This window comes from Marmota flaviventris, chromosome 6 (genome assembly GCF_047511675.1).
Source record: "Marmota flaviventris isolate mMarFla1 chromosome 6, mMarFla1.hap1, whole genome shotgun sequence".
In the NCBI taxonomy this organism is placed as follows: Eukaryota; Metazoa; Chordata; class Mammalia; order Rodentia; family Sciuridae; genus Marmota; species Marmota flaviventris.
Genome location: NC_092503.1, coordinates 123,337,783 through 123,364,085, shown reverse-complemented (window position 1 = coordinate 123,364,085; position 26,303 = coordinate 123,337,783). Strand labels below are relative to the sequence as shown.

The 26,303-nt window shown below is 40.2% G+C and overlaps 1 protein-coding gene and 1 long non-coding RNA gene across 4 annotated transcripts in view; one reads left to right on the top strand and one right to left on the bottom strand.

Moving 5' to 3' along the window:
* Positions 1 to 11,207, bottom strand: part of LOC139706053 (uncharacterized) — a 36,709-nt gene extending 25,502 nt beyond the window's left edge. The window contains exon 1 of the long non-coding RNA XR_011707773.1: positions 11,143 to 11,207. This is a non-coding gene — a long non-coding RNA (uncharacterized lncRNA). The remainder of the gene's footprint in view (positions 1 to 11,142) is intronic.
* Trim39 (tripartite motif containing 39) lies at positions 11,204 to 26,271 on the top strand. Of its 3 annotated transcripts, none has more exons than XM_071613557.1 (7): positions 11,204 to 11,378; positions 11,634 to 14,678; positions 16,070 to 16,165; positions 20,936 to 21,166; positions 22,506 to 22,528; positions 23,284 to 23,399; positions 24,296 to 26,271. In XM_071613557.1, the coding sequence occupies exons 2-7, from the start codon at positions 14,226 to 14,228 to the stop codon at positions 24,841 to 24,843; spliced, it is 1,467 nt and encodes a 488-aa protein (XP_071469658.1). In that variant the 5' UTR covers positions 11,204 to 11,378; positions 11,634 to 14,225; the 3' UTR covers positions 24,844 to 26,271. The 3 variants fall into 3 exon arrangements, with proteins under 3 accessions (XP_071469658.1, XP_027778893.1, XP_071469659.1); XM_027923092.3 differs by lacking the exon at positions 11,204 to 11,378 and having other exon boundaries at positions 12,065 to 12,150; positions 14,219 to 14,678; XM_071613558.1 differs by lacking the exon at positions 11,204 to 11,378 and having other exon boundaries at positions 12,071 to 12,150; positions 12,807 to 14,678.
* The last annotated feature ends 32 nt before the right edge of the window (positions 26,272 to 26,303 follow it).

Genomic DNA, 26,303 nt, shown 5'->3' with positions numbered 1-26,303 from the left:
ACTTCAGTAGGATTTATCCTTCAAAATCAAAGCAGTTCAATCAATATAATTCACAATTAATAAATCATAAGAAAAAGTATCATATCAATTAATGCATTATGAACATTTGATGAAATTCAATATTTACTCATGATAAAACTCTCAGCAAACTAGAAACAGAAAAAAACTTCCTAAAATTGATAGAAAGGCATCTACAAAAAATCAATAGCTTATATCACACTTAACGCTACAAGTCTAAAGTTTCTTCCCAAGGTCAGGAATAAGGCAAGGGTGCCTGCTCCTACCATTTATGTTGTATTGAAGGAAAAAGTTTAGTGCAAAAAGGCAAGGAAAAAAAAAACAGCATCTAGATAAGAAAAGAAAAAATAAGACTGGTTCCTATTTGCAGGAAACATGAGTACCTACCTAGCAATCTCAAAGAAACTATTGAAAAAGCTACTAGAATAAGCAAGATTACAGAACTAAGGTCAATCTACAAAATGCAACTGCATTTCTACATCCTGGCAATGAACAATTTAAAATACTTAAAGAACGATTTACAATAGCATCAAAAATATACCAGTTTTTCACAAAATACTTATAAATAAATAAAATATGGGTAGCATCCATAGACTAACAATATTAAAAAAAATCATGGGAAAAATTTCAAGGAAAGCCTACATAAAAGATGAGGTATACTATGTTCATACATTGGAAGGCTTAATTGTTTAGCTGACAATTCTCTCTAAATTGATTTACAGGTTCCCAGCATTTTTTATAGATACTCATAAGTCCTTAGGATTTCTTTTAGAAATTAATAAGCAGATTTCACAATTTCTATGGAAAGGTAAAGGAATTAAAATAGGAGAAACAAGGGCTGGGTTGTAGCTCAGCTATAGGGCGCTCGCCTAGCATGTGTGAGGCCCTGGGTTTGATCCCAGCACCACATAAAAATATATAAATAAAATGAAGGCATTGTGTCCAACTACACCTAAAAAAAGATAAATATTTTTTAAAAAGTAAAATAGGGGAAACATCATTGAAAATATAAAAAGTTGGGGGACACATATTAATTTAAACATTTATTTTAAATCTGCAGTATTCTAGACATTGTGCTAGTAGCAAAAGCATTGATGGAACAGAGATTTTTTTTTTTTTAAACCCACATATGGAGAAAGGATAGTCTTTATCACATGGTGCTAAAGCAACTATAGATATGCAAAAAATAAAAATAAAATGAACCTCAACAGAGCCCTTCTGCAATATGTCAGGTAAACAGATAGCTCAGAATGCATTATAGACCTAAATGTAAACCTAAAACTACAAAATTCCTAGGAGAAATTGTTTATAATTCAGGATTAAACATTTGTTAAATACTAGAAGGAAAAAATAAGCTGTAGTTCATCACAATTAAAAATGTCTGCCTCTTCAAAAGATATTATAAAAAGAATAAAGCTGGGCACACAACTATAATCCCAGCAGCCCTGTAGGCTGAGACAGACGATCACAAGAGATCACAAGTTCAAAGCCAGCTTCAGCAATGGCGAGGCACTAAGCAACTTAGTGAGACTGTGTCTCTAAATAAATACAAAACAGAGCTGCAGATGGGGCTCAGTGGCAGAGTGCCCTTGGGTTCAATCCCTGGTACCAAAAAAAATAAAATAAAAAAGCATACTACACCTTGGACAAAGTATCTCAAAACATCTATCCAATAAAGGACTCATACCTAGACTGTATAAAGCACTCTCAAAACTCAAAAACAAAAGCAAAAAAATTTTAAAGACAAAATACCTCAGCATTCATCAAAAAAGATATATGAATGGTAAATAATCACATATTAAAGCAGAAAAAAAGGCGAGAAAATGACTATCCCAACTATGGCACAGATATACTGTTATATGTTGCTGGTAGGAATGCAAAACATTACAGGCACAGTGACAGTTTAGCAATTTCTTATGAAGCTTATCAAACTCAGTAATCCCACACCTAGGCATCTAAGATAACTTTTTAAACATTAACATTCACCCAAAAACCTAAGTCAGTATTAATAATGGCTTTATTCAAAACAGCCCTGTATTAGTCAGCCTTTCAACACTATACTGAAATACCTAATACAAGCTACTTGTGAAGAAAGGTTTATTTAGTTCACAATTACAGAGGTTTAATGTCCAAATAAAAAAAAAAAAACAGCACAGGCTCTGTGGCAAAGGCCACCCCTTGGCTGTGCCACACTGTGGCAAAGAGCAACAACAGAAGCACCAGCAGGAGCAAGGTTATATCTTGAGCCAGAAAGCAAAAGGTGGGAGAGCCAAATTCAGGCTTTTCCAACCCTCTCAAAGTCCCACAAGAACTACCTATCCAGCCACCTCCTGGCTATAACTTAAGGCTGCCCACTAGGCTCTACCTCCCAAAGGTTGTTTCACTTCCCAAAAACACCACCCCAGGGACCAAGGTTTCAATCACAATATACCCTGAAGGACACTCATACCATACCCAAACCAAAGCAAGTCCCAAACTGGAAGCCACTCAAATGCCCTTCAACTGGTAAATGGATAAACACTATACTAGCAAAAAGAAGGAATGAACTAATGATGCATGCCACAATATGGATTAACCTAAGATGTATTATACTAAGGAAGTATGACCAAGGTATCTCCAAAAAAATCCCACTTGTGAATATGTGGAAAATAAGCAAAACATGGCAACAAGATTATTCTGACCCATGTTTATTAGCTGCTACATAGGTTCAGTTGTTATAACTTAATTCCAAACAACAGGCTACTCTCTGACCTGTGATGGTTTTATAATAGGAAGGTCTGGGCTGGTATGCTGTCAGCAATATTGACTTTAATGTTCTTGCTCTAGAACTCCAAAGGCAGCTGTTTTCAATTTTGCTGCACCTAGGAATCACATGGAGATTTTTTAAAGTGAGAATGTCTGGTCCAATCCTTCTCGTTTGATTGATAGAAGGTGTGACCTCAACATCGGGTAAGTTATTTTTGTATTTTTTGTTTGGGGGTACCAGGGATTGAATTCAGGGGCACTCAACCACTGAGCCACATCCCTAGCCCTATTTTATATTTTATTAGAGACAAGGTCTCACTGAGTTGCTTAGCACCTCCCTAAATTGCTGAGAACGGCTTCAAACTCGAAATCCTGCCTCCGCCTCTCCAGCCACTGGGATTACAGGCATAAGCCACCGCACCTGACAACATTGGTTAAGTTATTGATTGGTTGGCTATTTATTTTTGGACAGGGTCTCACTATGTTTCCCAAGATGGTCTCAAAATCTGGACTCAAGCGATCCTCCTGCCTCAAGCCTCCTGCCAACACATCCAGCAAAGGATTTTTTAAAACCCCATAGGTAATTTTAATGGGCAGCAAAGTTTGGGAATTGCTGCCTTCAGGATTGCTCACATCTATTTGGTCCAAAATGGCCTACCACACCTGCATCCCAAACAGTGGGAAGAGGAAGGAAGCATCACCTGAATCTAAATACTTGATTCTGTTCACTCACTAGCCAATCACAGGGCCACTCTTGGTTGCATGAGATACAGAAAATAGTAAATTTTATTTCAGTCAGCCATACATCCAGATAAAAATTATTTTATTAGGGAAGAAGAGGAAGAAAGGTATTGAGAGATAACCAGCAATCTTTCCTACCACCTCCCTTTTCTTTTTCAAACAGAAGCAATCACTCTTGGCAAAAGTACTAATGCTTGGATTTGGAGACAAAACTCATCGACAGGCTTTTCTGATTTTGCCAGATACCTTATCCATATGAAGATGAAATCAAAGATTGTACAAATCACCAGACAGAGGAAGAGCCAAGCTTGACAACATGTGTCAGAATATCCACCCCTGCAATTACATGAATTTTCACCTGAAGATGGTGTTGGTAGGAATAAGTTGGACAAAGGCAGGCAAGACTATCAAAATTCCATGTTCAAGTTTCAGTTTGACTAACTACATGAAACATTCACAAATATAGAAAAACTTCAGAAAGTTTGCAGGGTTTGTTTTGTTTGTTTGTTTGTTGTGTCAACTCCTTATACTTGCTTGGAAAGCAATGAGTCACATCTCCAGCCCCAAGATAGAAAAACTTCAAAGGAAGGACTCTTCCTCTAAATTCCCCCAAACCCTGGACCTGAAAGCATTTTAATAAAATTAAACAACTTTTTCTGGATTTTTCATTGCAGATTTCTTTGATACTGATTCTGCATGCAAGCATTGTTTTCCAGAAGAAATTCAATTATAATTTCATCATCATGCATCTTGGGTGCAGCTAGCCTACACGAAATAAAATTTACAGAAACTTATGAAATGATAGGTTACCTTAGAATGTGATAGCAAACTATAAGTAATTCAAGTTCCACACAATAAATCTGGTATTAATTGAACCATTTCTTTATAGAAAATCACATCTACGTTCACAGATTTAGAAAAAAAAAAAAGTGAAGTTTGGAAAAATTAAGTAATTTGTTTAAAGTCAGAAAATTAGGAAATAGACTTTCTAGATTTGAACTACTGGTGGTCAGACTTCAAGTTTTATATCTTTCATTACACCATAAAGCATAGTATATATTATATAGCTGTTATTACTTGGTAGGTTTTTGTCTCTCTTATTTTCTCCTCCTGTTCCAGTTTTACCTTTCCACTTACACTGCTTCTCTCCTACTTCTCTCTCTCTCTCTGCCAAATACCAATCCTATGCACATAAAATCTCACAGAAGGAAAAAAAGGCAAGCAAAGCAGAGAGGGCCTCCTGGACTACCACCTTCCAACATTCCTCTGCAGAGCCACACCAATCTTCTGCGACTGCTCCCCCACACATAGGCCTGGCTTCTCTGGTAGTAATTTTGACTTTGAGTCTAATTCAGGCATTCCATCATTTCACATTGTGTATCTCTGCCTCTGGTCTCTTCTTTCTACTAACCATTTGGCTAGCCATTTCTAAGAAATTTAGAAAACACCCATTTTCATCATCTCACTCCCAGTCAAGATCACCAAAAGCTCCCTAATACCAACTCACTTTGAAAAATCTCCAGTGTTATTATGAGGAGAGCATTCAATATTTTCTTTAATACTACTAAACAGCACTGAGTTTACTTGATGTCTACACTAAAGGACAGGTTGTAAACAGTAAAACTTGTAATGGCTTCTGAGGCAATCAGCTGTTTATTACAGTAGTTTTGTGCTAAGAGGAGGTGTTTTTTTAAAATCTTCCAAGGAATTTTTCAGAAACCTGTATATTTAAGTACATGTAGGAAAGTGCAGAAATCATAATACATGTTCACAAAGCAAAACATGAGCTACCACAGTCCAAATTCATAGATTAAGAAGTAACAGTCACAAAACTGACTGAAAGAGAACAGCCATATTATATTTCACCTGTCTTTTTACTTTGTAATTATATTTCACTTTTATTTTCCTTTGTATACCATAGAAGACACTTACAATAAAGACTTGGAACTCAAGACAAATTTTCTTTGGAGAATTTGATAGCACTGCTCTTTACATCATTTTTTTTTTTTAAATGAAGGCAAAATATAAAAAATAAAAAATATAATTTAAAAAACTCTTAAAAATAGATTTCTTTTTTAAAAAAAATTTTTTTTAGTTCTCAATGGACACAATATCTTTATTTTGTTTATTTAGTTTTTTTGTTTTTTTTTTTTAATGTGGTGCCAAGGATTGAACCAAGTGCATCATGCATGCTAGGCAAGTGCTCTACCACTGAGCCACAACCCCAGCCCCAAGAAATACATTTCTTAATGGGGACACACATGTATGTAAAGTGATAAGAAAAACAACAACCCAAACCAACTCTCCTCCAAGAAAGGACAAAACTGGAAATGCAGAGAAAAACAAGTGTAAGTGACAAAATCAAAAATTACTAAAAAGGGGCTGGGGTTCTGGCTCAGTGGCTGTCTCAATGGGCAAAAGGTGCAACTTATGCAGTCCAGGGGGGAAAATACAGAATGTTCCTGCGCTTCTGCCCTTTTCAATGCTTTCTTCACTCAAATCACTCAATACAATTTCACTCTATAGGTTCTTAATCAAGAAAACGACAATCCTTAATGCTAGGCACTGCAACAGACATAATCAATTCATAGCAAACAATTCTAGATTAATTAATTCACAGCAAACAATTCTAGATTAATTAATTTTAAGCACTGCAAACACAATCATGACAGGCTAATGACAGACTTTCCCTCTGCATGCTAAGTTCAAGTGTCAGATCAAAAGTCTTAAGCCTTAGGCTTTAAGCCCAGAAGACACACACTCACTTAGACGATGGTGATCAGATCAGGAATTTAGGTAGGCTTCTCCTGGGGTGGAGCTGACAGCCTCCAGAGAAGAGAGAGTAGGAAGAAGTTGCAGCTCTCACCAGGGTCAAGATGTGGCTGTAGAGTTTGAGAGCGGTGAGGAAAATGCAGAGGATCAGCAAATGATGAAAAGTGTTGGGATGTCAGTCCACGTCCTAGTCAGGCTCTAAGCATGAGGGCATCATTATCAGCTGGCTGAATGTCTGTTCATTTGCTCTATTATTTATACCAAATTTGGGGGCATTTGACCCCCCCTTTCAATCCTTTATCAGATGCCATGGGATTTCTCAGTGATATCATTTATCCTGGGGTTAAAACATCTGGTCTTGTCATCCCCACCCTGATCTTTTCACATTTCCCTCTTAGACAGCCTACCAAGGCTTCACTATTGAGTTTATCAGGGTGAGAAGTGACTTGTTTGTGCCTGAAGGCCACACTGGAGGACTCCATTAGGCATGCCTAGTAAGACTAGAGGTTTCAAACTGGAGTTTTTAAAAATAAATTTTAGAATGGAGTTGCTTAGCCTCAGGCCTAAGGCCATCCTCACAGTGGTAGAGCTCTTGCCTGGCATGCGTGGGGCACTGGGTTCGATCCTCAGCACCACATAAATAAAAATAAAAGTTTTGTGCCCATCTACAACTAAAAAATAAAATTTTTAATTACTAAAGAGAAAATGCAATTCAAGCAACTAAGACTTCTCTTTACTAGCTGTAGAAAAAATAAAAACATAGACATCAATATCAAGCAAACAAACAACAACAACAAAATACAGATAATACCTATCTCGGCTGGGGAGGTGGGAAGGGGCCAGGCTCATACACTACTGTCAGGAAATGTGAAAGTGAACAGCCTTCTGAAAAAGCAATATGGCAACATGTATTACAACTAGAAATATGTAATACACTCCAACAAGAATCTTTCTCACAGAAATAAATCCAACACACATTAAGGACATATGTTCAGGGGAATCTTTATTGTAACACTGCTGTAGCAACAAAAAGAAAATAGAAAAAAAAACTAAAGCAGAAATGAAAATGAAGTAACAGTCAATAGGAAACTAAGTAAATTCCTATCTACCAATAAAAGTGTGAAAAAATAATAAATGAATACATTTTAATATGAAAATATCATCACTAGCTCCCCTGCAGGTAAACAGATGACAGTTGCCCTCTCCTTATTAGGGGACGGGATATGTTCCATATGCTCCAAGACCCCCAGTGGATAAAACCCCATGATATCACTCCTTTCAGGGGATCCCCTTGCTCAAGCGTTCATATAAGATCAGTGCTCTGGCTGAACACATTGCCTTTAATCACGTTTCCCATTCATGTCTTCCATCACAAATCTAATGCCTTTTCCACCTTAATTAAGCACTTAACACACGCTGTGGCTGAAATTTTGAAGATTGAGATGCAAAAGTAAAACTAGCAGGAATTTTGCTTCTTCAAAAGTTCAGGAGGAGCTGGGGTTATGGCTCCGTGGTAAAGCTCTTGCCTGGCAACTGTGAAGCACTGGGTTCAATCCTCAACACCACATAAATGTAAAATAAAGATATTGTGTCCACTTAAAACTAAAAAATAAATATTAAAAAAAAAGTTCAGGAGGGGCTGGGGTTATGGCTCAGTGGTAAAGCGCTTGCCTGGCAACTGTGAAGCACCGGGTTCAATCCTCAACACCACGTAAAAATAAATAAATAAAGCAAAGGTATTGTGTCCATCTCCAACAACAACAACAAAAAATTTATAAAAAAAAATTTCAGAGGATTCCATCTTACTATGAATGTTAGCAACCTAAGCATTGGATCTTGCTCCTTTTGTTTCTTAGTAAGTTGAGAACTTCCACATTTTCATTTAAATGAAGCATTTTGTGGCCATTATTAAGTAAAGCAAGGATTACTTACATATAACTTTTACAATGTCACACTCCTCTGTTAATCCAATAACTTAGGTGACTAGTAAGTGACTAATGGGGTGGGTAGTGCATGCGGTATACATGTCATATGGATAATTCACATGCCCTGGGAACAAGACAACATGAAATTTCATCAACTATTCAGAATGATACACAATTTGAAACATTATTTCTAGAATTTTCCATGTAATAATTTCAGACCACATTTGCCCACAGATAAATGAAAAACAGAAAGTGAAACCACAGACAAGAGGGGATTAACCTGTCTCATAATATACTAGTTTATGTATAAACAGATGCATACACAAAACTGAATGATGTGCTAGATGGGAAACGAAACTGAAAGGATGTACTAGAATTTTAAGATTCCACATCTCCTGAACCAGCAGTCCAACTTCCAAAAATTTATCCTGCTAATATAATGGCATGACAATACAGACTTGAAAAACAATGATGTGGTTCTATGTCACTGACCTAAAAAGATAGCAAGTTTGAAGTATAAAAATCAAACTGAAGATGGCTTTTCTGTACATTTGTAATATTTCATAATAAAAGCACTGAAAAACCAGCCTCTGCCTCAGAGCAAAGCCTGTCCAAGGAAGGGGGGCGTGACTGACCCTTGTCCTTGGAAAGACCCACAGAGCACTCCTAGGCACATACCCACCCTGCTGAGTTGTTATCTACAAATAACAGGAGAGATCTGCCTGTGGCAGGTATCCCTGACTCAGTCAGGCTAGGTGGGGACCCATAGCAACCTCCTAGCAGCCACCAATCAGCATGAAACAGGGAAAATACCTGGGATGCCAGATGACCCTCCCAGTAGATTATGGTGGTTGATAACATGTTGGGAAACCATGTAGTTCAGCAGTACTCCCCTCGTGGCTTAAACCAATCAGTTCAAAGGAATCCCCCTCTTGTACTAACCAATCACCCTTACCCAACTTGTTCCTGCCAGTGAATGTACTAATCATATTTTCAGAGTTGTTTTATGATTTTCCCGCAGTGTGATAATTTCCTAAGAGATGCTATGATGTATGTGAAGTCCCTGCTTTCCCCCAAAGAGTGTATAAAACTGCTGCAAACCCTGGGCTGGGGCCTCTCAGCGTTACCAGTTGCTGTGTGCGCACGGAGGACGGAGCTAGTTCGCAATAAACACCTCTTTGCTGCTTACATCAATCTTGGTCTCCGGTGGTCTTTTGGGGGTCCCGAATTCAAGCATAACAGAACAAAATGGTAGGGGGACATGAGATGCTTTGCCTTTTCCTGAATAAGAATCTCAAAGTCTGGATAGTTAAGCCCTACCCACCTCCATCTCACCTTTTCCACCTCACCTTTTCCACCTTAGCCAGTTATTTACCCTCACAGCTCATGTATCTTTCTATAAAAAATCCAATGGCTTCATCTCTTCTGTTTTCCTTTCCTGATATAAAAACAATATTTACACCATATATTTAATTTTTAAAAGTTACCTTTCATCTCATTAGTATAGTTCATTTTTGTCTATTCCTGTGTTAGAAATCTCTTGGTATAAATCAGCATTAAGACTCAGTGTGTTATTCCAGTTTTCCTGAACTAAAATCCCTTTTTAATTTTAAAGGAATACCCTTCTTTATTTAAAAATATACTTGTATCTTGGTACAGTTACAAATCCAGGTGATCAAGTTCCAAAGGACAAAACAAATTTGTGTTAGAATCTCAAAATTCTTTTATTATTTTGTATGTAAATAAAGAGACAGATGGAAATAACAGATCACAGCACCATGTTTACCCTCTTTCCCAATTATTCTCTCTTGAAAAATATGGAATACTTCACTATTATTCAGTGGATCACTATGGTCCACTATCTGCCTTTGTATGTCCTGGAAGCTAAAAATCATTTTTATATTTTTAAGGAGTGAAAAAGAAAATGTCTTGTGACACATGAAAATTATGAAATTCAAATTTCAGCATCCACAAAGTTTTATTGAAACACAGCCAAGCTCATTCATTTCATCATATTATATTTTATTCATATTATCTAATGATGTTTTTACATTATAAAGACAGTTGAGTATGGGATGAAAGGACAAAAACACATTCTCTTTATAGGAAAAATTTGCCAACCTCTGTTCTATATCATACTACATAATCTTCATAATTTTTTTTTTAATTTTACCAAAACATTCTCCCCTTTTTCCTTCCATATTCAGTATAAAATTCCCTTAATAATCTGTCTCCAGACAAGCCCATTCTTAATAGTCTTTAGGAATGCACAACCTCTGGTAATTTCCTTAAACGCATTCCTGGTCCCCTATGAACAGGAAGCCAGAAAGAAGGGCTTACAAATTTAAATGTTACAAATTAACATATCAAAACCAGAACTCAAATCTCAGCTGCCTCACAATCCCTCCAAGTCAAACCTAAGTCAAGACTGACTGCCCAATTAATGTCTTTCAAACTACCTTACCTATGAATTCAGGTGTTTATGTACTGCTGTTATAATCCCTAGTAGCCAAACTAGCAACGCAGAAAAAAAGTTAATAAATGTATTTTTCTCGAGTTTAATCTTCAAGTTGTTAGCTACCAGAGACAGACACAGAGACAGAAGCCAAGGGAGAGCAAGAAGAAGAAAAGGAAGGTCAGAAAAAAATAGGCCTATTGTAATTAGCATGTGTGATGCTAAAATCTTTACACCTTGGAAATGTGATGTTGTTTTCTGTAATAATAGTTTCTGACAGGAGGTTAAATACAACACGGTGTTTGAAAGCAGAATCACAAAACTTACACAGGAACAAATAGAACCACTTTTTCCCTAAACATTAACATTTGCTTATCTCTTTCAAACATTCTGCTTGCTACTATGGAAGGCAGAAGAGGCAAACTACCTTTGCTACCAGCATTGTCACACCCCTCCCAGCATTAACTCCTCCCCAACTCCACCTACCTCAACCAGCAGACTTCCCCTTGCCTCACTTCTTCCAAACTCAGATCTTCGAAGATCCAGCCGCGGGAGAGCAAAGCAGAGAAACCATGATGCAAAAGTCTTGTGTCTCCCTCGCAAGTATCGTCTGCTATTATGGAAGAACTTAAGTCAGCCCTAAAATTGGAAAGAATGGGCCTTGGCGCTCACCCGGTTAAGTTTTACTGAGCGCCTGGGGCGGTTGGACACCGTGCGAGAAGGTAAGGATATAAAGATGAGCAGCAGAGTCGCGATATCCGCTCTAGTAGCTTCCATCCCAGAAGAGGCAGTCAATTTCGATAAAGCTCGCCAAGAAGGGGCAACAAGGGGGCATCTGAAGCCTGCCATGGGAAGAGCCTACCTGCTCCTTAAACATTAAAAGGCTAAATCTGAACTAGTCGGAAGTGACGTGCCAGCTGAGACCGCAGGTCCGCCACGCAATTGGCCACCGCCTAAAATAACCATCCTTTCCCCAGACTGACCCGAAGAGAGGAAAAGTGTGGCCGAAAGCCCACAATCTGGGCCTCGACGACTTCCAGCCTCACCAGGATCAGCATCGCCTGGCCAGAGTCCAGGCCCGCAACCTGGACAGAACAGCTCCGCCAACCTGGGCGGTACGACGCCCAGCGAGCAATGGGCTTCAGCTTTCCATCACGCGCATGCGCGGTCCTCTATCTCCGGAGGAGTCCTCAGGTCATCTGGACGCCGGCATTTCAGCTACCTGCAGCTCCGCGTACCTTCTCACCCTTGACGACTCCTGCTGGTCCTCAACTCCGGCCCCGCTCCTTCCTCTTCCGCAGGCACCGCTAGGCCCTCGCGCGTTAACCCGCCGATACCCCGGCTTCCACTGACACGAGTCTCCGCGCAGCGCCGCTTCCGCTTCCGGCGAGTATTGTGTGTCGCGCCGCGGGGCGGGGGCGAGGGGAGGAGGAAGGAGGGAGGCAGCTCTCCGGCGGCTCCGCGCCCCGTACTCCCGGACCCGAAGCCGGGAAGGTAGGTGCTGTCCCGTTGCCGCGCTTAGGCCGGGTGCCTGCCCACACCGGCCGGCTCCGCACGCCGCGTCCCAGCGACCGGCAACTGCGTCACCGGCCCCCCGCACGTAACCACAGCTGCCTCCGCCCGCCTAGGGCCCGGGCGGACGTTTTGCCGCCCCGGCGACGTCAGCGCGTCCGGCGTTGCTTGGCTACCCCGCTGTTCCCCCGTCCCGTTGCCGCTCGTCTCCCCGGGTGAAACTGACGCCGTCACCGCGGGTCTCGGCTGCGTCAGAGCGGCTGGCATCCCACCTTCACGTCACACCTCTTTCTCACCTGGACACGCATCCCTCCCTCCCCGACAACCACGACGTTTCCTCTTTCACCTCTCCAATTTCTCCGCCCCAGATATGGCCGGAGACCACGGAGATGGGGGTGGGACAGAGTTGTGGACCACCCTCATGAGAGGGTCACAAGGTGGAACCTGAACAGTAATAGAAACAAAATGAGGACGTCCCTGAAGTTTGTCCTTCTCCTAAGACATGAGGAATAGGAAAGACCAACCCAGAGGCACCCAGGGCCTAACTCTCGCTGTCCTCTCCACTCTATTCCCCCAGTTCCAAGTCGTCTATTCTTCCCTAATGCATTCCTTATTTCTCTTTCCCACCACTTTGCCAGTCTGAATCCATCCTGGTCTCTAAATGTGCATACAATCAAGTCATCCAGGTCAGGAGGCCACCTAATGTCAAGAAGACCGGGGAAGGAGCAGACTAGTCAAAGTTGGATTCTAATGAGTGGAGAAAAATCATCCAGCCGAACTTCTCTCTTGATATTGACGGAAGAAATTATGGCCCAAATAATTTACCAGCTCTAACTCCAAATTAAACATTTCCCACGTCATTATACAGAAACAATAATTGTTAATCCAACTCATTACGTAGTCACTTCTCTGTCTGTGCATAAACCTACCAAATTTCCTTCCTTTGGTGGGTCTCTTGGGTGTGGTGTGGAGGGCAGAGGGGTTACAGGACTAGAGAAATCAGCTTACTCCATGTATAAAAGTGTTGATGTTTTAGAGATGGAGTAGGGGACCAGTTTTCTGTTTTATAAATCATCGGGATGCATTTCCAACACTGAGACTTCACCTGAAGGAGATTTGATTGTCTCGTTACTTTTCTTGTTTTAATTCCAAAGCTCCAAAGGCTATTAGTTGCAGATACAGTATGTCCAAGGAATTAGTTATCAGTAGCTATTTTGAAGTCACCACTGAATATTTTGAATAGACTCCAAAGTTCTTTCTTCAAAGAAGTTATTGCCCTAGGCTCGGTGGTGTGTTCTTTAATAGAGTTGCTATACATTTATCACTTTTCAGCAGTTCCAGATATTCAAATACACACAAGTAGAAATGAAAGATTTCATTCCAAGAAGAGGACACACTTCTTCCTCTAGGCTAGTCCTGGTAAAAGGAAGAATAATTTCAAACATTCCTTAAAAGAGGAGATTGTTACCTTTGCCTAACTCATTCAGTTTATTACCCTTTGGAACAGGAATGACAGGGAATCAAGCTAAAGCTCCAATGAACTCTTAACTCTTATGTGACACTAAACTTTAGAATATACCTGATTTAAGAAATCTTAATATCTCGACTTATGTGGCACTTTTTCATTCCTATGCTCCTCTTCTGTTTGTTAGGATAAGATCTCAAACTAAGATGCAATGATCTGGAACTACTGTTTCTAAGACACAAGTAGGGTGAGACTGGACCAGAAGTATGCTGGGCTAGAGTTCAAGGAAACTCGTGTTTCTAACAAGAGGAAACAGAAATAAAAGAGAAGAGAGATGGGAGTTGTGTGTCAGTTTGCTGAAGAGGGGGGAAAAAATAAAACTTAGGTCAAAGACTGAGAGTCATCAAATTGAGAAATGGAGAAAAAGAGATTGTATCTAGTGGAAGAGAAGATGGAAAATACCAAGATGGGGTTAAATCTAGAGTTAAGGTTTAACCTGGGGATAAATATCAATCCAGAGATGCAAAAAAAATTCATCCTCCAACTAATATTTTTCCTTTCTCTGTCTCCGTACCCATCCCCAAGTTAAATAATGGCAGAGACAAGCCTGTTAGAGGCCGGGGCCTCTGCAGCCTCCACAGCTGCAGCTCTGGAGAACTTACAAGTTGAGGCAAGCTGCTCTGTGTGCCTGGAGTATCTGAAGGAGCCTGTCATCATTGAATGTGGGCATAACTTCTGCAAAGCTTGCATCACCCGCTGGTGGGAGGACCTAGAGCGGGACTTCCCTTGTCCTGTCTGTCGGAAGACATCCCGTTACCGCAGTCTTCGGCCTAATCGCCAACTAGGCAGTATGGTGGAAATTGCCAAGCAGCTCCAGGCTGTCAAGCGGAAGATCCGGGATGAGAGCCTCTGCCCCCAGCACCACGAGGCCCTCAGCCTCTTCTGCTATGAGGACCAGGAGGCCGTATGTTTGATATGTGCAATTTCCCATACCCACCGGGCCCACACTGTCGTGCCATTGGACGATGCTACACAGGAATATAAGGTGGGCCACCAGACACCTGATACCAATGTGGGAAAGAAGGGAGGAGCAGCAGAGAATGGCATACTCTTTGGGTAGAGGAACTTAAGTTCCTGAGGACAAGACTATATCTGGTCCTCATTATGTAGTTCCCCTCGTAGCTACATAAATGGGGGTACATAGTACATCTGATCAGTTGTCCTCTGCATGAAGAGTCATGGATGAATATTTGTTATGTGTGTCCTTGGAGTATATCATATTTTTCATAAGTGAGTGAAACCTGTGGCAAAGATCAGATTTGGGAAGAACTGAAAAGTATTCTGGTTTCTTCATTCTGCCTCGCTGCTCGGGATACTTCTTGTTTTCCCATCGGTATTGGGAATAGGTAACATTACTTTAGACTGATACTAAGTTGAACTCTAGTCTGTTGTTTGCATCTTCCCCAGATAATGGGTAACGTGGCGCCTTGTCTGACTTACTGCTGGGACACAGGGTAAATGTTTGAGTAATAGAAACTAAAGATTTTAGTGTCTTCATCACATACTTAATTATATTAATGAAATCTGGAAGCAAGAGATTTAAGGTAATTTATAATATATTACTATATATGTATATGTATAATAATCAAGTTGTTTTTAAGTGGGTAGATTTAAATAGGAGGATAGATTTAAAGAAGGGTATCAGGGTACAAAAGATGGGGTGGAAAAGGACATCCCAGGAACAAACCTACATTTTCTACCTTACTTGAGTTATTAGAATTTGTCCTGATGTCACCAGGCAGTTTTAGGAGTTGTTAGCTCCTTTTACTCTCCTCCCCTGTGAACCTTCCAAATTCTTCTCTCCTCAAAGAAACTCCTATCCCTTCATTCTCAGGAATCTGGAGATTGCTTGGGGCTGGGGATGTAGTTCAGTGGTAGAGTGTGTGTTTAATATGCACAAGGCCCTACTTTTGATCCCCAGCACCACCAAAAAAAAATATTTGGCAATAATAGGCAGTTAGTTGTCCATAAGAAAATGGATAGGGAAGGACACAGAATTGATGAGAGCTAGACAACTATATCGGATTCAGTGGGAGGAAGTTGGGTAAGCAGGGTGAATTAGGGCTAAGCTGTAGCAGGAGGAGGGATATCCAAGAAGTTGACGTCTCAAATTGTTGTCTACAAAGAGAGTTGGATCAAGAGATGGTAAAATGGATAGAAAGCAAACAAATGGTTTAAAACAAATGTGTTGGAGCTGGGGATATGACCCAGTGGTAGAGCACTTACCTAGTATGTGCAAGAACTTGAGTTTGATCCCCAGCACACACACAAAAAAAAAAAGAGAGAATTTTTTTTTAAAATGGGTTAACCTCTTGAGCAGTGGATATACCAACCAACCCCAAATGTTATCTCTCCCACTTCCTCCCTAACCCTCAGGAAAAACTGCAGAAGTGCCTAGAGCCCCTGGAGCAGAAGCTACAGGAGATCACTCGATGCAAGTCCTCTGAGGAGAAGAAGCCTGGAGAACTCAAGGTAAAGACAGGCAATCCCATTCATGTTGTTTTACAAAGTATTTGTAAATGAGGGAATTAACTACACATTGTTTAATCCACTGGTTCCAGTATATTAGAAAAATGCTGTTCTCTCAAAAATGATGATAATTTATTACACTTTATTGTCACTAAATAATGTACTTAAATTACTTGTCATGAATTAAGAATTGAGGAGAAGGATGTAAGCAATGAAGGATACAACAAGATATCTAATCTGGTAAGTTGAGGGAGTTCTTGTCTGTTTGTCTTCTTTTTTTCATTAAGCGAAAGAGATTGCTAAGAATGTAGGGATAGGACTTTCTTTGAGGAGAGAAGAATTTGGAAGATTCACAAGGGAGAAGGTTAAAAGGAGCTGACTAACAGCTCCTAAAACTGCCTGGTGACATCTGGACCACATTCTAATAACTCAAGTAAGGTAGAAATTGCAGGTTTATTCCTAGAATGTCCTTCCCCTCCCCATCCTTCACCTATAGAAGAATCCTGTCCATCCTTCAGTTAGAATAAAAGCTACTTCCTATGAGGACTTTCATGGCTCTTCAGAAATTAGTTTTATTAAATTTTATACAATTTTGCATCTTTTTCATAGCATTATCTTATTTGTAGAATGGCATTTTGATGTCTAAGTTATTTCTTCTATTGGATGGTAAATAATGAGTAGTAACAAATGTAACTAATATTTAGTTCTGTGCATTAATTCATTGGAAGTCCATGGCTTTCCAAATGTATAAGGTCATACTAAATCTTAGGGTTCTGGGCTGGGGTTATGGCTCAATGGTAAAGTGCTTGCCTAGCACGTGCAAGGCCCTGGGTTCAATCCTCAGCAGTACATAAAAATACATAAAAGGTATTATGTCCAACTACAACCAAGAAATAAAGACTTTTAAAAAAAAAATCTTAGGGTTCTTCCCAAGTTGGAGGTCTAAGAGTTCAGGCCACACTTGAGACATTGGGATATAGAAAAGTTAGATGACAAATAGAAGAAGATCCTAAGGCCATTTTTAACATGGGTAATTTTAGATACTCTGTAAGGTAAAGATTATTACCCCCAGTTTACACTAGAGAAAAAGAGGCTTTTTCTAGTCCAACATCATGTATCCAGTAAGTGGCAAAACCAGGGACACTAGTTCTTTGTAAATCAGTAAGTATTTATTTAGCTCCTGGTATAGGCCAAGGCCTATATTTGACATTATAAAATAATGATGAACAAAAACACAGTCCCTGTCCTCCTGAGCTTAAAGTCAGGTGGAGAAAATGAATAATGACATAGCACAAAAAGCACAGCTGCAAGTTCATAAGACAATAATATAGGTAAGGCACAGTGGCACACACCTATAATCTCAGCTACTAGAGAGGCTAAGGCAGAAGGATCACAAGTTCAAGGCCAGCCTAGGCCTTAAGACCCTGTCTCAAAATAAAAGGGGCTGGAATGTAACTCAGTTGTAGAGCACCCTTGAGCTCAATCAACCTCAGTACCAGAACATGGGTGGGGAGGGCAGGAAGACAGCATAGAAATCTGACCTTGTTAAAGGTTTCCTGAAGAAGTAATAAGTATTTAAGAGTTGAAATTCAGGGATCACCAGAAATTAAACACGGATTTTAAAGTAAAAACACTAATTATTTAATAATGAATGATAATATTTCAACAGAAAGCAATTATTATTATTTTAGTGCTTCATATATTTTACCAAAGCAAACATTCAGGTTTTTAAAAACTTGAACAAATTTTTATCACAAAAATAAAACTCTTTTTAAGACACTGATTACTCACAAAGTATTTTCACACCATTCGTGACTTCATACATGTACTTAGAGTAATGATGTCTAGCCCATTCCACCATTATTCCTATCTTCTTGTCCCCTCCCTTCCCCTCCCTCCCCTTTGCCTTATCTAAAGTTCCTCCATTCCTCTCATGCTCCCTCCCACCAATCACCATTATGAGTCAGCATCCTCATATCAAAGAAAACATTTGGCCTTTTTTAGGGGGGACTGGCTTATTTCACTTAGCATTATATTCTCCAACTTCATCCATTTATCTGCAAATGCCATAATTTTATTCTCTTTTAATGCTGAGTAATATTCCATTGTGTATATATATTTAGATATATAGATATATCAAAGTTTCCCATCCATTCATCTACTGAAGGGCATCTGGGTTGGTTCCACAATTTAGTTATTGTGAATTGTGCCACTATAAACATTGACATGGCTGGGTCCCTGTAGTATGTGTTTTTAAGTCCTTTGGGTTTAGAACAAGGAATGGGATAGCTGGGTCAAATTGTGGTTCCATTCCAAGTTTTCCAAGAAATCTCCATAGTGCTTTCCAGATTGGCTGCACCAATTTGCAGTTCCACCAGCAATGTATGAGTGTGCCTTTTTCCCCACATCTTCGTCAACACTTAAACTACCACAGAAAATATTCTTTTTGTGATGATTTGAATTCGTGTTCTTCCCTTTCCCTCATCTCCACCTCCAGAATCAGACTCAGTGCCCCTTTTAAAAATAGTTGGTAGGGGCTGGGGCTGTAGCTCAGTGGCAAAGCGCTCACCTAGCACGTGCAAAGCCCTGGGTTCGATCCTCAGCACCACATATAAATAAATAAATACATACATACATACATACATACATACATAAATAAATACAGATAGACAGATATAGTGTACAACTACAACTAAAAAATAAATATTTTAAAAAAAAAATAGTTGGTAGAGGTTGAGAGTATAGGAATCCCCAGTGCAGCAAAAAACAAGTTTGTAATTAACTATGCTAAAATGAAAAGTATAGATGAAATAATCTATCTACATAATTTTGTAATATGATATACCATAGACATATTTATAATAAAATATGATGTATAACATTTGGGTATGACAACTCTGAAAGACACTATAGCATAGTTGTCAGCTTGCACCTACATGCGACACAAACAATACAATAAATACTTGTTCAAACTGAGGCAGATGTGTTGTAATGTGACTCAAATTCCACAAACAGCTCTTGATGACATGATTTTTCAAAAGAATGACTTTTGCTAAAGCTCTAATAAGATCTAGTCCTAATGAGTTTGTTTAGTTATTGCTCTAAGAAAATAAGATCTAGTCCTAATGAGTTTGTTTAGTTATTCCCAGGAAATTCTGGTATATTTAAACCATGTAAGAATTCCTCTGTGTGTTTACATAAAATGACATTCAAGTCCATACCTACATGTTTAATATCCAGCAGAACATAGAAAATGATGAAGGAAGCTGGGTGTGGTGGCACACACCTATAATCCCAGTGATTTGGAAGGCTAAATCAGGAGGATTGCAAGTTCAAGGCCAGCCTCAGCAACTTAGTGAGGCCCTTAGCAACTTAGCAAGACCCTATCTCAGAATAATAAGGGTTGGGGATGTGGCTCAGTGATTAAGTGGCCTTGGGTTCAATCCCCAGTACCAAAAAGAAAAATGATGCAAGACAGTTTACCATGTAGGATTATCTCTCACACATTGGAGGAATAATGTCCTTAGAGGGACATGGCACCCTTGTTAAGAACCACTGTCCTACAAATACAGAGTGAGAAAAGAGAAGGGATGGTGGGTTTTAAAGAGGGGAAATCTGGGGCTGAGGCTCAGTGGTAGAGTGTTAGCCTAGCATGTATGAGACACTGGGTTCAATACTCAGCACCACATATAAATAAACAAATAAAATAAAGGCATTCTGTCAATCTATAACTACAAAAAAAATTTTTAAAGAGGGGGGGATCTTTTCTTTCTTCCTATTTACCACTGTTAGGAATTCTAAACTTATTTCAGGGAGGAACAAGAGAGAGGATGCACTGAAGTCCTTAGTGATAAGGCTGATGTTGGAGTCTTACATTATCAAATCTAAGAGTGTTAGAGGTTTAAATGTATGTGGTGGCATACAGAAGGCATATTCCAAATTTCAAGCAACTGATTTACTAAAAAACATCCATAACCTGTTTCTGGGATGAAAACTACCAATTCTCAGAAATAACTTGAAACTATTTAACAGGTTCAGTTCTAAAATCTGCATATATGCTTTGTAACAACCCACTAAACTCTTACAGTTTGTGATAGTTTTCCAGTTCTCTGTTTTTTATCAAGTAGATATCTTACCATATACAAATGATGACAGTCTTATCTTAATTTTCTAGTATTTTTACTTTCTCTTTGTTAACAGATTATATAAACTTCAGAGTTGAATAGCAGAAATATCTCTAGTATTCATAAATAGTAGATGTTATATTATTGATTTCTTATATCTTCAATATATTTTATTAAAATATGAAAATTAACTTTTGAGAAGTTTATTTACTGACAAACTTAATTTTCTTAGATAATGGGAAGGAGGGTTAGTAATCTCTCAATAGGCTGGGTATGGTAATGGCATGCCTGTAATCCCAGTGACTAAGGAGGCTGAGGCAAGAGGATTGGCAAATTCAAGGCCAGCCTAGACAACTAGCAAGACTTGTCTAAAAATTAAAAGGCTGGGATGTAGCTCAGTAGCAAAGTGCCCTGGGCTCAATCTCAGTTCTGCAAAAAATAATAAAATCAGTTTCCCAGTGGTCTCCACTGTCAAGTCATCATTGGTTGATGGCACCATTCTTTATAGATTTCAGTAGAGAGAAAATGTGTCCTGTTAACTTATTTCCAATGACACTGGAACTCTTTGTTAATTCATGTACCTGGTGGGTCATGGAGAAGCTACCCCCAAGCCCACTGATCCTGCTGATACAATATCCTCTTTCCTCAGAGACTAGTGGAGAGTCGTCGACAGCAGATCTTAAAGGAGTTTGAAGAGCTTCATAGGCGGCTGGATGAAGAACAGCAGGTATTGCTTTCAAGACTAGAGGAGGAGGAACAGGACATTCTACAAAGACTGCGAGAAAATGCTGCTCACCTTGGGGACATGCGCCGGGACCTGGCCCATTTGGCTGCCGAGGTGGAGGGCAAGTGCTTACAGTCAGGCTTCGAGATGCTTAAGGTTCGACCTTTGCCCCTGCATAGCCCCCCAGGTGGAACACAGTATAGCTTTGCACAGGCCAGTCTGTCAGCCAAGGGTGCTCACTCCCTTGCTCTACTTCCCCAAGTCCAATTCTTTCTTCCAGACTTACACAGAGGATCTTTTTCTACAGCAAGCTTCTCTGATTTTTCTCATCCCTTTCTAATCATTTTTGTGTCATTATGTCTCATCAACAATTATGTGCTTAATTTGTTTTTGGGTTTTTTGTTTTTGTTTTTATTTGGTTTTTTGGGGGTGTTTTTTTGTTTTGTTTTGTTTTGTTTTTGATTTTGTGGTGCTGGGCATTAAACCCAGGGCCTTGTGCGTGAGAGGCAAGCACTCTACCAACTGAGCTATATCCTCAGCCATTGTGTTTAATTTGTCCCAGAGAAAAAAAATCACCCTTGAGAGAAGTCTAGTCTACGTAGTAAAAAACTATGCATTAAAAATTTTGTAAATATAGTTTCCATTACTTTTTTCATCCTAATACTTGATTTACCTAGTGCTAAAAAGAATTGAAAGTTAGTTTAAAGGATACTTGAAATTATGTATAAATAATAACATTGCTTTTGATATGTTAATGATGCCTCTAAAATGTTTGGAATAGTTTTGTTCTCTTCAAAAGATGCATAATGTTAGTAAGGCTATAGGGTACATATTTCTTAGAGACCAGAATACCAGCATTTGAATCAGTGAAGCTTCATTGTATGTTGTTTATCTGCATGTTATGTATTGCTTGGTATTGATTGCCGTCCTTTCATGTATGTATGTTCTGCATTAAACTGGGAAATCCTTGTAGGGCAGAAATTTGTCTTCTTTGTCTTCTGGACCCCAAGTATTCTCAAATCAGGGTTGGCACACACTTATTGTTTATTAACCCGTGCCAGATAGAGAATACCAAACCACAATGGGAAAGTGTGATTTGTTCTATGCCACCAATCTGGAACTATCTGTACTGATTCTCGAGGAGACTGAGGTATGTGATTGGTACTTGGGGAACAGAGTAAAGAGAGACACAATATGTATACCTTGCAGGGAGCTCCCAGTGTCCTTGAGGAGCAAAGACAAACATACAGGAAACCATTTGGAAGTGATATAAATTACCAAGCTTCCGGATGACCAACAGTTGAAAGTGGAGATTATTTTAAGAGAGATGTATTCAGATCCCTCTGGAACTCTAACCCTTGCATTATAACTATCAGTTTGCACTGTGCCTATTCTATAGATCTAGAACTTTTGGGATGCGGGGGGGGGGAACCTTTTGCCTTCAGGACGCTTGAATGCCAGGACCAATCTTGCTTTCTTTTCTCATTCCCTCTAGGATGTCAAAAGTACCCTGGAAAAGTAAGTGATTCTTATATCTTTCTGAGTAAGTTAGGTCTTGGCTTAGAGACTAAAGGTATTATAATGATTTGGGGTAGTAAGGATGGGAAAAATCATGCAGTATCTGGATAGGACATGGGAGAGGTTCATTGCAGCCATGAAGCCAGGTAGAGAACAAATCATTAAAAGTAATAATTCCTTACTTTTTCCCCTTTAAACATCAGGACTTGGTTGGTAAGGACAATGATAATGTAGAACCATATTCTGCTTGTACCTGTGGATGGAATTGTGTCGAAACAAGAGGGCAGGAGAAAGGGGATGAGAAAGCAAGAAGGATGATTATCATTTGCATGAAGTATAAGAATACCCCATGCTGGGCACCATGAGGCATGCTTATTAATCCCAGCTACTTGAAGCAGGAGGATTGTAAATTCAAGGCCAACCTGAGTAACTTTAGTCTCAAAATAAAATACAAAAAGGGCTGGGGATGTTAAATAGTGGTAGAGTGCATAAGGCCCTGGGTTGGATCCCAAGTACAGAGAGAGAGAGAAAAAAAAAAGTAAGTTTGGAGGTTTATTCTCAAGATAAGTACCAGTGTAGGAGAGCAGATGGCTCTCCACCGATAACACAAGAAAGCAATTGTCTTCAGGGAGAAGATAGAAAGTGGGAAGATGGAGAATTTTAGTTTCTCCCTAAAGATTACAACATCTGAATATTCACTTGACTGGTATCCCCTGACCCTGCCCTTTCTCCCCCTATCTTTCTATCTGTCCTAGATGTGAGAAGGTGAAGACCATGGAGGTGACTTCAGTATCCATAGAGCTGGAAAAGAACTTCAGCAATTTCCCCCGACAATACTTTGCCCTAAGGAAAATCCTTAAACAGCTAATTGGTGAGTTGTTCCCAATCTTTTTTTTTTTTTTTTTTTAAGAGAGAATTTTTTAATATTTATTTTTTTAGTTTTCGGCGGACACAACATCTTTGTATGTGGTGCTGAGAATTGAACCCAGGCCGCACGCATGCCAGGCGAGCGCGCTACCGCTTGAGCCACATCCCCAGCCCAAGAGAAAAGTCTTTAAATCCTACCTTATATGGGCTTCAATTATTTCGTGCCCACTCCTACCTCCACCCCTTTAGTTGGCTTTTGGTCTCACCCTGAGTCATAGAACTCTGAGTGAAAGGAAGCCATAGATGTCGTCTACTTCTAAATCTACATTTTTATAAATAGGGACCCAGAAAGGTTAAATAATTTACCCAAGACATCAGATGAAGTGGCCATAGAATTTACTGTCTCAGCTGGGCAATGCTGAGCATGAACAGGAATATCATAATATTTATGCAGGAAAAATAGTCATAAAGCAGAACCATTCCAAGAAAACAGATACATGCTAACCTTGTCCCTAGACCATACTGCTGACTTGCTCTGGATTCTTCTTCCACTTTCCATTCTGGCCCTCATACCACACCTTGCACTTTTCCATATAGTGAGATAAATGAAGAAATCAGATGAGGAAAAGACAAGGACAGGAACCTATCCCCACAGAGACTTTTCTTTCAGAGTCAAGAAATCATTATCTGTTTATTTTAGGATCAGGGTGAGAAGTGAAGCCTTTGTTGCCTCCTTTTCCTTTGGTGACACTATGGATTGAGAATGTTAACCAACTCATGGTGTTCTGAGGACCTTTAAGGGACCAGGCTCTGTATATACAGGCAGGCTGAAAAAGTGAGGCAGGGGTGTTTAGCTATTCCCATCCTCATCTAGCTCCCCACTCTGGCTTCTCCCGCCAGCGGATGTGACCCTGGACCCTGAGACTGCTCATCCTAACCTAGTCCTGTCAGAAGATCGTAAAAGCGTCAAGTTTGTGGAGACAAGACTCCGAGATCTCCCTGACACGCCACAGCGTTTCACCTTCTACCCTTGCGTCCTGGCTACTGAAGGTTTCACCTCAGGTCGACACTACTGGGAGGTGGAGGTGGGGGACAAGACCCACTGGGCAGTGGGTGTGTGCCGGGACTCTGTGAGCCGAAAGGGCGAGCTGACTCCACTCCCTGAGACTGGCTACTGGCGTGTGCGGCTGTGGAATGGGGACAAGTATGCAGCCACCACCACACCTTTTACCCCTTTGCACATCAAGGTAAAACCCAAGCGGGTAGGCATATTCCTAGACTACGAGGCTGGCACACTATCATTTTACAACGTCACAGACCGCTCTCATATCTACACCTTTACTGATACTTTTACTGAGAAACTTTGGCCCCTCTTCTACCCAGGCATCCGGGCTGGTCGGAAGAATGCTGCACCACTTACTATCAGGCCCCCAACAGATTGGGAGTGACAGGTTGAGATGTGGGATTAACTGGGGTGAGGCAGGGTCAAAAGCTATGGGCCTTCCTTCTTGTGTCCTGCTGGAACGTCTTGGTGTCTGCCTGGTTCCAGTCCTGAGTCATCTTGGAGAAACATTCTGGCCTCCAGGATGGTTTGTGTGGAGGAGTAGGTAGGACTGGGCTGTATGATGGAGCACGGGTATGTCTCCCTCCTCACCGTGGGGAGCTGGTTGCCAGGAGAATGTCTCCCTGACATCCATCAGGTTTTCTATTGCACAAGGAAAGGTTGGGAAGGAAGGAGAGACTTCCAGAAATGAAAAGTCTATGGGAGAGTCTAACTTGCTTAAGTAGGAGGAGAAAACAGAAACCCTTAGGGACTTCTTTGACCCAGAATAGACTTGTTTTTTGAGGAAAATCACAGGGGTCGGTGTACCTCTAGATTGAAAAAAGATGAATGACCATTGCTGTCATGGGTCTAGAAGTTGAATTTTTCTGAAGGCAGAGTTTGGACATCAAAGTAGATTACAAAGAAGATCAGGTAAGAGGACTAAAGCAACAGATTCCTAGAAACCAATGAAGGAGAGGGAAGTTTCTTCGGTGTTCTATTCCCAGGGTAAGGTTGCCATTGTGAGTAGGATTGGCCAGAGGTAGGAATGTGGAGAAAAGGAAAGGATGGGAATAAAGGAGAACCTGTGTCCCTACCTTGGCCTTCTGCTGGCTATTTGCCTGCCTCCTCACAGTTGGTGGTCTCCAAGAAGTTGCACGGCCTGTTCCTCTTCAGAGGCAAGGGGAAGAGATTGTGCAAGACACAGCTATACTTACACTTTTCCCAAAAGAACTTGGAGAGCAGAGAGTCGGGTATTAGAGAAAAGTATATCTATCCAAAGCCCTGGCCTTAAAGAATGTTACTGAATAACTATTCCCAAGTCGTTAGCCTTGTCACCTGGCTCAGGTGTCCAAGCCAGAAAGGAAGAAAGATAAGGGAGTCTTTCTCACCCTAAAGACAGGGTACATTTAGGAAAGGGCTGGATAGGCAGCTTCCTTTTGCCTGTGCATTGGCCTGGAACTAGTGTTCACAACAGCCTTTTGCTTGTTTGTTGCCATCCTTCACCCTTTGCCATTCCCCTTTTTGAATGTAAATCATTTTAATGTTAGGCCAAAATAAACAACCTATAGGGTATATATGTTGTCAAAAAAAAAGGTAAAGAGATGCATGCCAAACCAAACTAAAACATCTTGGATATCTGCTGCTTGGGTAATCTTCACAGAAGACTGACACAAGAAGCTGCAGTTTACTGAGGGCATTTCAGTTCCTCTTACCACCTCAACAGGACTCTGTCCACTTTCCTCCTCTTACCTTTGTGCCTTGACTGTGGTTCTTTGTGGCAAGATACTTTGGTTGGTAAAAATAATATGGAACAAAGGATCCACTGAAGTGATCTCTGTGTCGAGTGCTAATTTGGGCATGGCC